This window comes from Sylvia atricapilla, chromosome 7 (assembly GCF_009819655.1).
Source record: "Sylvia atricapilla isolate bSylAtr1 chromosome 7, bSylAtr1.pri, whole genome shotgun sequence".
In the NCBI taxonomy this organism is placed as follows: domain Eukaryota; kingdom Metazoa; phylum Chordata; class Aves; order Passeriformes; family Sylviidae; genus Sylvia; species Sylvia atricapilla.
In genome coordinates this window covers 31380336-31392442 of record NC_089146.1, presented here as the reverse complement: position 1 = coordinate 31392442, position 12107 = coordinate 31380336, and the positions used below count along the sequence as shown (strand labels likewise).

At 39.0% G+C, this 12107-nt stretch overlaps 1 protein-coding gene across 4 annotated transcripts in view; it reads left to right on the top strand.

Annotated features, from left to right (window-relative positions):
* Positions 1–12107, top strand: part of NCKAP5 (NCK associated protein 5) — a 377012-nt gene that overhangs the window by 293033 nt on the left and 71872 nt on the right. For all 4 annotated transcript variants that reach the window (XM_066323141.1, XM_066323142.1, XM_066323143.1 and 1 more), the window contains exon 10: positions 1158–1277. In XM_066323141.1, coding sequence (XP_066179238.1) covers positions 1158–1277 — 120 coding nt within the window. The remainder of the gene's footprint in view (positions 1–1157; positions 1278–12107) is intronic.

Genomic DNA, 12107 nt, shown 5'->3' with positions numbered 1-12107 from the left:
GATAGATATTATCTGTATCAGAAAGACATTATTGGCTTGACTGGTTTTACACTCCACCTCTGGCTTCTAATGGCCAAATTTAAAGCTTCTTCTTAGAATCATAGAATTGCCTGTACTGGAAAGGACCCTTAAGATCATTGAGTCCAACCTTTAACCCAGTGCTGCCAAGCCCACCAAACCATGTTCCCAAGTGCCACAGCTTTTAAATCTCTCCAGGGGTGATGACTCCACCACCTGTTCCATAACAGCTTGACATTTTTCCAAAATTTTTTCCTAATACACAACCTAAAGCTCTCCTGGAGGCAAATCCAGAGGCCATCTCCTCTTGCTCTATCAGTTGCTGCTTGGGAGGATGGACCAATGCACATCTGGAATGTCCTTTGAGGGAGTTGCAGAGAGTGAAAAGAGCCTCTTTTTTCCCCAGGCTGAATACCCTCAGCTCCTCAGATGCTCCTCATCACATCTGTGCCTCAGACCTTTCCCCAGCTCCCTTGCCCTTTTCTGCACTCCCTCCAGCCTCTCAATGTCTTTCTTTAGTGAGGGGCCCAGAACTGGACACACTTGAGGTGTGGCCTCGCCAGTGCCCAGCACAGAGGGAAACTCCCTGCCCTGGTGCTGCTGGGCACAGTGTTTTCATTCAGCCAGGGTGCCACTGGCCTTGCTGCCCACCTGGCACATCCTGGGAGGACACAGCCCATCCACACCAGGCACAGCAATGCTGACTTGGCTGCTCCAGAAAAAGTGAGGAAGGGATCAGACTTTAGAGGAGTACCTTGAAGGCACGGTGCCACTTTGAGCTTCTGCCTGGTTTGTTATAGCTTGTGTGTTTTACTTAGCTCGTGCTTATTTCAATATTCATATATTAATTGCTGCTTTATGCTTTTAGTCAGTTGTAAAATGGAACACATGGCTAGCAAAGTCATTTTTATACAAACAAAACTCTGAAAGGAGACACCAGGTAGCTCCTGGTTATCGTTACAAGATTTTTTTTTATTGTTATAATGATCAAACTACCAAAGAAAACGAAGTAGCAGGTTTTTCCAATTTATGCTACTTTAAAAGTTGTGTGTTTATTTCTTCTTAGTATCTGACATTAGAGCTTTTTACATGCTTCTGTTACCTGCTTTCTAATCTTACTGTTTTCCCTTGTGCTGCAGGGTCTGAGGGAGGAATGTATAAAGCTGAAAATGAGAGTTTTTGATCTGGAACAACAGAATCGAACTTTAAGTGTGCTTTTCCAGCAGAAAGTCAAACCAGCTTCTGACCTCCTCCTTCAGGTAGGAAATGGCCTTTGCAGGAGGCAAGCTATGAGCTTTATATTTCTTAAAATTATAAAACACTTCTCTTATTGTCAAGGCTATGTCTGTAAGTGGGAAATGACAGTTGATAGATTTAATATATTAGAAAATATCTGTTATCTGTACTCTGATCCCATTGAAGCTGAAAATGTGTGCCAGTGAGCTCAGATATTGCGTGCAAATCTGGAGAGAGGAGCACACCTGCAGAGTAACTTACTTTTTTTAGGTGATTCTTCGCTATGATAAATGGAATGATATGGGTTCATTATCACTCTGCAGGGGAGAAGCTCGTATTCCTTAACATCCTGCTTGATGGTGAACAGTGTAATTTCCTGTGAGAAGACAGCCCATTTATTTAACTTTTGCCATATGGGATACTGTCCTGCTTTCAGCTTGCAAGGGTTTAAGTACATCTTCACAGGCTTAGAGTGATTTTTTTTTTTTTTTGTCAATGTTTTATGGGAGGATACAGCTGAGAAACCAATTGACCCATGTCTCGCTCATTTGCCATTTTGGAATTCTAAGAGATGTTTCAGTATCTTTCATCTGACAACGTCTGTTATTGTGAATGAACCCATTGCTTTGTCATCCTTTTGTAGAAGTAGAAATGCTTTGCAGAAGTTCCAACAAATCAGACCATGAGCTAGGAGAACAGCAAATGAGGACTAATTAGAACTTTGCAGGACATGTCAGCTGCACAAATGATACTAAATGTGTATTTTAAACCCTCGCTGCTCTGCATCTCTAACTCAGAGGAAAATCTGGCCCTTGAACTGTTGTCCAACAGCTGAGGGCTGCTGACTCTGGTCAGGGTGGGCTGGGTTTTCTGCAGAAACATGGTCTGCTCACAGCTGATGTTAAAGGCAGGGAAATCTCCACGCTGAGGGCAAATAGCTGTACTTACTGAGGAGCTCTAAAGCACAGGTCACCATCACGGGGGTCTGGGTTCTTGTGCTGTCTCTTAATTTTGTGTTGATTTTTTGTGTTGGTAGGTCAGGACCTCCTCTATTCTGGTTTCTTGTCCTCTGTTTCCTTTGCTAGTTCATCCTTCATAGAACCCTTTACAGAGGACTGATTTATTTTTATCCATTCACAGTTTTGACACATCCACCACAGAATGGCTCCTCATTGCTCACTTCTGCTTTTGACAGTCTCATCAACTCCTTCTTCCTGGTTTGGGGTAGCTTTTCCTTTTTTTCCTGTTTCCAAAGTGTCTGACTCCAGCTGATGTCAGCTTGGGGTTAGATTGCACAGAAGTCACACGCTGCACATTCATTGTTATAGATGCAGCTCCTATTTCCAATTCCTTGTGTGGCAACAATAAAACCAGCTTATTCTGGGAATGCTACAGGAGTGTTAGTGTCTGAAAAGTGGGATCAAGACTTTCACTTGAGATCCTTGAAACTGGATTGTGCAGCAGCTCTGAAAAAAAGTTGAAAGAGATGAACCTGCACCAGGTGGAAGAAAGAACCAAATGATCTAACAGGTTTTCCTGAGGGATTCAAACTATTTTACATCATTGTTCTCGCACAGTTTGGCAGGAACTAATGTATATAGATTTTTTCCCCCCTTTTCACTTGATTTTTCATTATTGGCTGAGGACAAAAGGGAATTAAGTTCATTCAGAAAGTCCAGATCTCCCTGGAGCAAAATTTGCTGCTCTGTCTGTTCTCTTGCTATCAAAAGGTTTTAATGTGCTAGGTGAAAAAAACCCCACAGAGAACAAGTTGCAGTGTACATTAGAAAAGGAAGAACTTCTGTTAAAACACTTCACATGTCCTTTTTCCGCCCCCCCCCCCCCCCAAAAAAAAAAAGAAAAAATCCAAACCAAACAGGAAATCTGTGAGCTTCCAGAATTTTAATTATCCCGTAATTATACTCCAGACTCAAATAAATGGCATGTGGTCTGTGATCCTGCAGCCTGACATGCAACATCTGAAGAAGGATGTTTTCTTAGGACTGAAATTGAGCAAATACTGTTGTGTGCCTGCATAAAAGGAAAGAACAGTTTGCATTATGTCTTCTTGGAAGTGCACAGAGCCCAGATTTAGAGCAGGAGGTAAATATTGGTTTAAATGTGTCACTCTATAGAAAAGTTAGAAATACGTGCTTAAGGACATTCCTGTTAGATCATGACCCCAGTCAAGGGAAAGGGTAAATTCTGCTAACTGGGGGTGGGGACATGGGATGTTTTCACCTTTCCTCTACTCTCTGATACAATATGTTCAGTTTTATTTAATGCTGACCTCATCCTAGGAGTAGCCACACACTCAGTAAAACTACAGATTTGAAGAATGCCATGGTAGAGGGTTCTTGCTAAAAATAATTTATGTTAGCTACTTCTTCTGCATATCAGCCTCTGTGATTTCATTGTATATTACCATAAAATTATTCCATATTTGACATTAGGAGACTCTTGTATTACAGAGTAGGCTTATTTTTAAACCATAAACATTTTGACTTCTCAAATTTCAACAGAAATACAAATTTCTTTTTTGAAAACAAAATTGTAGATAATTTTTGAAAACAAAACTTAAAGATAATTGCCCAAGATTTTTGTGTGTGTTATTGCAAGCAAATAATAGATGATTCATATATTTTAGATATCAGATCATTCACTGTTTTTTTTCCCAGTGAAGGGATTGGTATGGGTGTTTTGAATTTGCAGAGTAATGGCCTGCACACCATGCCAATTGCACTGTGTTGGTTTTGCTCACATTTCTCACACATTTCAAAAGAAACACTCATTTTGCTACCAATTAAAGCAAAAACTCCTTAAATTCATGTATTATGGTTTTCATGACTGCCTCAGGAATCCTGCACTGTGCAAATGGTGTTAAAAGTATTACTTTTTCATGTCTTTACCAAAAGTGTGAGTCCTTATGAAGTTGAGGTGCCTAATAGTGTTTTTGAAGCAGTGTCTGTTGAGATACTGTGATTTTGTGTGTGTTGCCATGTAAGTTCTTTGCTGCCAGGAATTTTGGTGTGCTTACTGCCTGCAGGGAGTGACACAGCATCTGTGTCACTCCTGTCATGAAAAGATAAGTAATGCAGTCTCTGATGCAAAGTTTTAGGAGGGTAAAAAGATATTTCAGGCTTTTATCTCTTCACCTCTGCTATTGTAGACAGTTTTAAGAGTTGCTCTCTCTTTCTGGGGACATTCTTTGTAGCTGAAGTGTGTGATTTACAGAAGCAATACTAGAACAGATAAATAAGGAGAATGCTGATTAGCATTCTAATCAGCATTCTGTTATTGTTTTTTTTTCTGTTTTTGTTATTTTTTTTTCTGTTATTGTTATTTTTTAATATTCGGGAAATCTCTGAAACAGCTTTTTTAAAATTATGAAGCCTTGGAAAAGTGTTTTGCATCAGCACCATCTGAGAAAGAGCAATATATACAGTTAGAACATAACACAAAAGAGTAGCTTCTGCCCAAGCAGCCTTCATTTTCCTCTGTTAATGTGGTTGCTAAAAAGAGATTAAATTCTGCTTTTCATAGCAAGAAGGGTTGGGAAAGAAAACCAGGAACTCCGTTTTAATGACCCACCTTGTACTTCATCTGCAAGTGGGACAAAGAGTTGGGGATAATATCAAAGATTTAAAACTGAGTAGAGGAAAACCAATTAGAAGAGAGAAATCTGTGGAAGTGATATACAGAAAGATGCTGAAGGGATTAGGGGTTAGGGGTTGCCTTCTTATAAATATCCCTTTAAATTTTTTTTTTTATGTTATATGGCTCTTTTTACATAAATTCAAGATGTTTGCTAGATGAATTGTTCCCATTGGAGAAGTCCTGCTTTCACTTCTCACCCAGAAAGTTGTTGTCACAGGGTTTTTTTTATAAACCATGCAGGATTTTTCAGTGAAAAGGGATGAAACAGTGGCAAGTAGCAAAATTTATTGAGTTGATTTATTTGATTAAATAAGTAATAAAATTTTCATAGTTGGGAAAGTATAAGATATTATTTCTAATCATAAGATTTACAATATCCCCGATCTTAAACTATATTTTCATTGCCATTTTATTTCCATCATAAAAAATCTACTTTATCAACCTCAGAACCAAGCAGGGAGGCCTCCTGAAGCATCTATCTTTCTCCTTGTGTTTCCCTGGCTAAATTACTTATATTTATTACTCATAGACCATCCAAACTGTTTAATTTTACACCTAAAATTTTGCCTAGAATTCTACAAGCACAAAGTGGGAAAATGAAATAATAATTACTTTGTGATGTCTGCATTGGTTAATTGACAGAGCCCTGTTAATAACCCCACAGCTCTGCCCTGATGTACAAGACAGACAGTGGCTGTACAGACTGTGATGGAAAAGTTGCACAGCTTAGCAGGGAGGGGTAAATTGCACCAAAGACATTATTATATATGGGGAGAAGAAGAGGGCACTTAATTGCCCTGAGACCTGCCAAAAGGAGATGGAATGTCTGGGCTCAGAGCCTGACCTCTGGTGCAGACATCGTTAGACATGATGAAGTCTGAATGCAGGAGGTTAAAAGGGAAGGTGCGTTGCTTTACAGCAACGAGATCGGTGTAATATTGAAGTGTTTCAGAGAGTTGGTGTTTGAGGGCTTGAAATGAAACCCAAAGATGGTCACACACTGTTAGGGAACAGTTTGTCAGCATTCCAAAGTGCATTTCAGTAAGTGGATTGTTACATGCCCAGCAGCAGTAGAATTTCCTTCTCACAGAAGTCAGGTGCCTGCAGGCTCTCAAGGGAGCAGGCAGACTTGATACCAAATCAGCAAATTGTATTTAAAGTTGTGGAAGTCCTGCAGCTGACCTGCTTATTTGCTTACTTCACATTTATTCCTCTGTATCCATCAGATTGTCAAGGCACTCCTTTCTGCAAATCTGCAGGAAAAGTTCCAGCTCCAGAACAAACTCTGTCCTTTTCTCCTCTGTAAACATATGAACATAAATAAGGTGTGGCAGCATCTTTAGTGAATATTTCCTTGCTCAGAAATCAGGACTGGTGGCTTGAAGGAGAAATTCATTCCAGATCTGCTAATTTCTGCAGCAGTAATTGAATACTGCTTGCAAGTTAAGACAATCTCCAGGGCTGTATCAACAGAGAAGAAGGTCATCACATAAATGTAAAGAATGTTTGAGATATATTAAGTTTAAACTAGTACATTACGTTTATCCAATAATTTCATTGCTAGTAGAACCCCTTTTAAGAAGTGTAAGAGTGGATTTTATTCCGGTTTTGGTTCTCAAAGGATTTCAGGCCATAGCTCTCCTGGATTGATCCCTCCAGGTCAAGGCTACCAAAGTGCACAGTTACCATCACCAAGATCCTGCCCCAGCCTTGTAGCCATGAGAAATTATAAGAATAATATATATATGCATATATGTTATATCTCCTGTATATCAGGAATCAAGACAGTGATCTAGTATGGAAAACTCAAGTTTTTTGAGACTTTTAAGAACAAATTCAAGAACATTCTTCATGTGAGGATGATGTCATTGTTTCCAATCTTGCATTATTTCAGTAAACTGTTATCTACTTACTATTCATTCCATGTCCTCACTCACCAGTAATGTCTGGGAAGACAGAAATACAAAACTTTCAAAGTCTGTATTTCATCTCGGCGTAAATCATCAACATGCAATAATACATTATAAACCATATTTATTGCTTGCCCTGTTTGCAGCCCCAAATATATGCTGAAGAAATATAACAGATGTGAAAGATTTAGGAGAGCCAGTTGGTTTAGATGAATGGGTAACCAAAAAAATGGTGAGGGAAGGAAAGGAAACATCCCCCTTCTGGACAAACTCCATCCCTAAGCCATAGGATTTCTAGTTTTCAATGCACAGCAGCAGCACAGTGCCTGGAAGAATTTGGTGGTGTATCTGATATGCAGCCAGCCCTGGAAGGAGCTCCCAGAGAGGCTGAAAAAAAAAGTTTGTTATGGATGGTGGAATGAGAGGAGAGGTCGGGCAGGACCCCTCACAACAGATCAAACTAAAGCAAAGCACAGTGAGAGGGTCAGTGGAGGACAATGTTTTATTATGAGGGACTTAGATCAACCCACCTGATAGCCTTGCTGCATCAGTAATTTGTGTTTTGGTGATTTACCTTCTTGTCAGACTGTTGTCCCTTATTTCAGCAATTCAATTCTTACTGATTAGCTCTCAAACAAAATCCAAACATTAACTTAAGCTCCCAGGGCATGTAGTTCTGATGAGAATGATAATGCTTTTAAGAGAAAATTACCCCCAGCTGCTCAGCATTCCTCTGTCCAAGTATTTTAACTCTCCTGGAGAGGTTCCACAGAAAACCACTGAAAGGCTTTCCACACCAACACAAACATGATGTTCTGTGATACAATTTTAAACAGATAAATTTCAGCTACTGAGTCTAAAAATGAGGCATTTCCATTATCCAGATGAAAATGAATTGCTACAGTGATAGCAAAACTAGCAAATCAAATGAGCAAATAATCTTCAGGAAAGCCACAAGTGATCCTTGGTGAAGTATTTATGAATGATTTTGACTGAGGAGGGCAATATTTTTTAAGTTTCGAAGAAATGTAGAGGCATTATTCAAGAGCAAAGAGAGTATTTCAGAGTAAGCACGTGTCAGGAGAATGGTGGGGCTGTGCTGATGTGACAGGCCTGGACAACAAAAGTGAGATTTTACTGCCAGCTTTTAGACAAAGAAAAATAAGCAACTGACACTGAGTGAAGCAACAGTTTTTCTTTATTCTATGCATAGATTTTTATTATCAGTGATGATCTACATGGTGGCAGGAATCCAATATGGCATTTGAAACCCTAAGTAAGTATTTGGACAGAGTAATTAAGTACAAGAATTTTGTACTGTACAATTTTTACAGTACAATTAAGTACAAGAATTTTGTTCATGATTTTTTTTTCCTTTATTGTGTGTATTCCTTGTGGGAATTAATTTTAAAAAGGAAGGAATTCCACAGTAGGAAAGAATATCGCTGTATTCCTTTCCCAACCTGTCCTGGGCTTCACACTTGTAATAAACGTTGAAAAGACATGCTTTTTTATTCCATGCAGTTATATTTAACCTACAGCAATGCTTAAACGGTGGCTGCTCTTTCAGCCTGTTTGCTGAATATATTAACAAGATTTATTAGCAACTCTCCATGTGAATCCCTGCATAAATGGTCAAGTGTAAGTACAGAGGCTGCTTAGAGACTGGTTGTGAACTTAGTGAAAACTCTTAGTTACTCATGTGTTTATATTTTCTGTGACCAGCACATCCATGTGTTGTCTGATATGCTTCTGGTTTTGCAGCTTGCAACTTATTCATTTTAATATATAGTTGTCATAATATAGTTGTATATATAGTTGTTTTAATATATACAAGTCAAGAGTCACTCATTCAGATTTCCTTCCTAAATGGAAAAAATCTTTCTCATGAACATCCTGATAGCAAAAATTAGCATGGATTTGTTCTAACGTTATCACAGTCTGTGATGTGGTACCTACAAGCCGCTTGTTACATATAGAAGTGCAAGTTCATATCATCAGGTCAGCTTTTAAAGCCTCTCCCATTTTGGATTTCACAGTGGAATAAAATAGTGGCCACTGCAAGTCCTGCTTAAATGCAGCGTGCTCACACAACAGGTGTGCAGGGTAATTGTTTGCTCATCAGGGTGCATATTTCACACTCTCTAACTCTCAAATGGAATGCCAAAAGAATGTATAAAATTAATTTGAAGATTTAAAGGGCTCTGTCTTGTGGTAAAGTGGGAATGTATTGAAATTCTAAAGCATTACAGGATTATAACCCTTATTATTACAGATCTATGATTTTCTTTTTATTGCGCTAATGGAGCTAAGTATGTAGTTCATTTTTATTTTCTTAAAACTTGGAGACTTAAAGGAAGGATAACTATGCAAAAGCATATATGGAACAACAGATAATGGGTTAATTTCATCTGTTATTACACTCAATACATATAAAACCTCACCTATATTTTGCTTTATTACTGCGGTTTTGTTACTGTTATTTAAGTGCAGTGGCACTTTGAAGATGTGAAGCAATACAGAATCATGGCTCTTTTCCTGAGAAATAGGTGTGCCAATAAGTGCTCTGCTTCATAACGTTTAAACTGTTCAGATTATATCAGGCTGGTGTGAATTGCTAAAATGTAAAATTACACATTCCATCAAATGAAACAAACTAACATTATGCTAAGAGTAGAAGCACACAAGATTATTCAATAGGTATTTTCTGTTGCCATCTGTTATGGAAAAAAAATCCTGTGATATACTTTATATTTTTTTGTATATTCTTACAGATACTGCACATAGAAGAAAGGGTTGATAATTAGAATAAAATGTTACTCAGTGAATCATAAAACACCTACAGAACCAAACTCATCTTTTAGTATCGAATTTTACTAATGCTCTCCTTTGTTTCCCAAATGACCTATCTTCTTTAATGATAGTTTGGATACTGGTAGGATTCAAATTCTCATCCAAAGGCCATGGCACTATTGACTAAATCTCTGTTGACTTCGCTGAGAATGTGAAATACTGTATTGCAAGATAAAATCAGCACAAGGTGCTCAGTGAAACTGAAGAGTCCATTAGTGCCTTAACTCTTGAATTACCATCTGGGTATCTCTCTTGATAAGGACAAGCTGAAAGGAAAAGTTACCTTTGTCATTAAATCTTTAACAATGTGATGTTGACAGCCTTGAATTTTCCTGTATTTTTAGCACTTTTAGACTGCATTCCCACTCCTTTCTTTCTCTAGATGTGGGCAGGCTGTGTTCCATTAGTCACTAAGCAATGTCTGGGTGCAGCAAGGGGCAGTGATTTGTCTGTGTCCTGTGTGCATCACAAGGGCATCTTCAACATTATGAATTAAACTCCATCTTACTGCATTAGAAGTATGGAAAACAGACTGCCAAAGTAATGGCATCATGAATTAATAGCAGTGCTTTAAAAGTCTCAACTGTACTCCCACTCTTCATCTCATATTTCTGGTATAAAATTTCAGAAATAAGCTACTTAATTTTGTAGTGTTTTGGTCCTAAATTTTTATGTTCAGTTATATTTTAAAAGCAGAAATGCTCAATCCTTTTTTTTTTTAAGTTTCTATGACTTACTATTAACTGTTTTTCTCTAAATAAGCCTTGTGTACTTTTCCTGTACAGTAGACAGTAGACACAGGTCTAGACACAATTATTATGAATTATAGATACTATAAGTGTGAGCATGAACCAGAGATTAGCATTGTGTTTTAGAGGCTCACTTAGATTTATTTAACTAAACGACCCCTAGGAGATCTTGACAATAATTAGAAATATGGGTACTCTGCCCTGTCACTAGACTTCACCTGTTCCTTGTTCCTGGGGGAATAACAAATGGATTTAACCTTTCATTCAGGTCCTTCATTTCCATGGGACCAGACTTCCAAGGGGTCAGGCATTGTGCTGAGCTCTTCTGAAGCTACTGCCAAAATGGGAGCTGATCCCTTTTGAATTTCTATCTAATTCATCCTGTATTAGAAGCCCTGCTTTTATCCACAGTGGAAAAAGCATCAGTTCACTAGGGCACAGGGTCCTCAAGAGTTGGTTGGCACAGCTTTTTTCTGAGCAGAGAAAGCTGCAGAGAGGGTTTGCAGCTCTCAGAGGTCAAGCTCCCAAGCTGGGCCAGGCTGCTTCTGGCTGCAGGGTGGGAGAGGGGATTTTTCTGTGCTGTCCCATGCCAGGGTTAGCCCTAGCCCTCCCAAGGCCAGTTCAGGTCCTGAATAATGCTTGGAGGACACAGTGCCTTTCCTTCCAGGAGCACAGCTTGGCCCAGGAGCAGTGACTGGCATTTCTCGTTTCTTATTTTCCATCTCCTGGTGCTGCTGCTGGCTGGGACAACAGGAGGGAGGTGCAGATGAACGTGGGCAGTGCAGGGCTGTGTCCTCAGGCCATCCATGCACTCTCCTTGCTGGTACCAGCACTGGCTCCTCCTCCTCACCTGTGCTTCAGCCTTACCTGGCCTTGGATCTCCACCAGATCTTACCTGGATCTTCCTTACCTGGTAGGGGAGATCCTTCCACTTCCCTGGTTTCTCATCACCCCAGAGTGGGTTGATTGAACTCCAGAAGGCTACAGACAGGGTTTGAGATGCTTATTGACATCATCAGGCGTCCACAAGTTCTGTGATTCTGGTGGATCAGGATAAACCTTGAAGAACTTGAAGTGCCATCTGGAAGTCTTGTGGTCAGATTTGTGACTTTCAGAAATGAAATACCACTGGAAATGCACACTTATGACCCTCTAGAAGCTTTATTTCGGAAAAGCTGTAGAAGTTTGGGAAGCCTATGGGATAATTTCTGTCCTGGCAGAAATGCTTTTCATTTCAATAGGAGAAGTGAAGCCAATAACTCCTACCAGCTGGGAATCTACCCACTTATTCTTTCTAAATCATATTTTTAAGTTAGTGCTTTGAGGAAAAGGAATAGAATCAAGGACCTTGTATCCAGGTATTTGAGAAAAAAGTCTCTTCTTATTAGAAATTGTTCTGTCAGAGACAAAAACAATGCACTGGAGTTGGAGAGAAAATATGTATGTAAAAGCCTTAAACTAACAATAAAAGTATTTCTTGCTACTCTCCTCCTACTTTTAAACTCCTTTCAATCCACATGACATTTCAACAGTATTACACACAGGAAAAAAAAAAAGAAAAAGAAAAAAAGAGACTTGAAGAACAGAGAAACTTTTTAATGCATAGTACTGAGGCAAGGAAAATATGGCTTGTTTAACATTAACCTTGACAAATTCATGCTCTTGTCATTTAAATAAATGAACC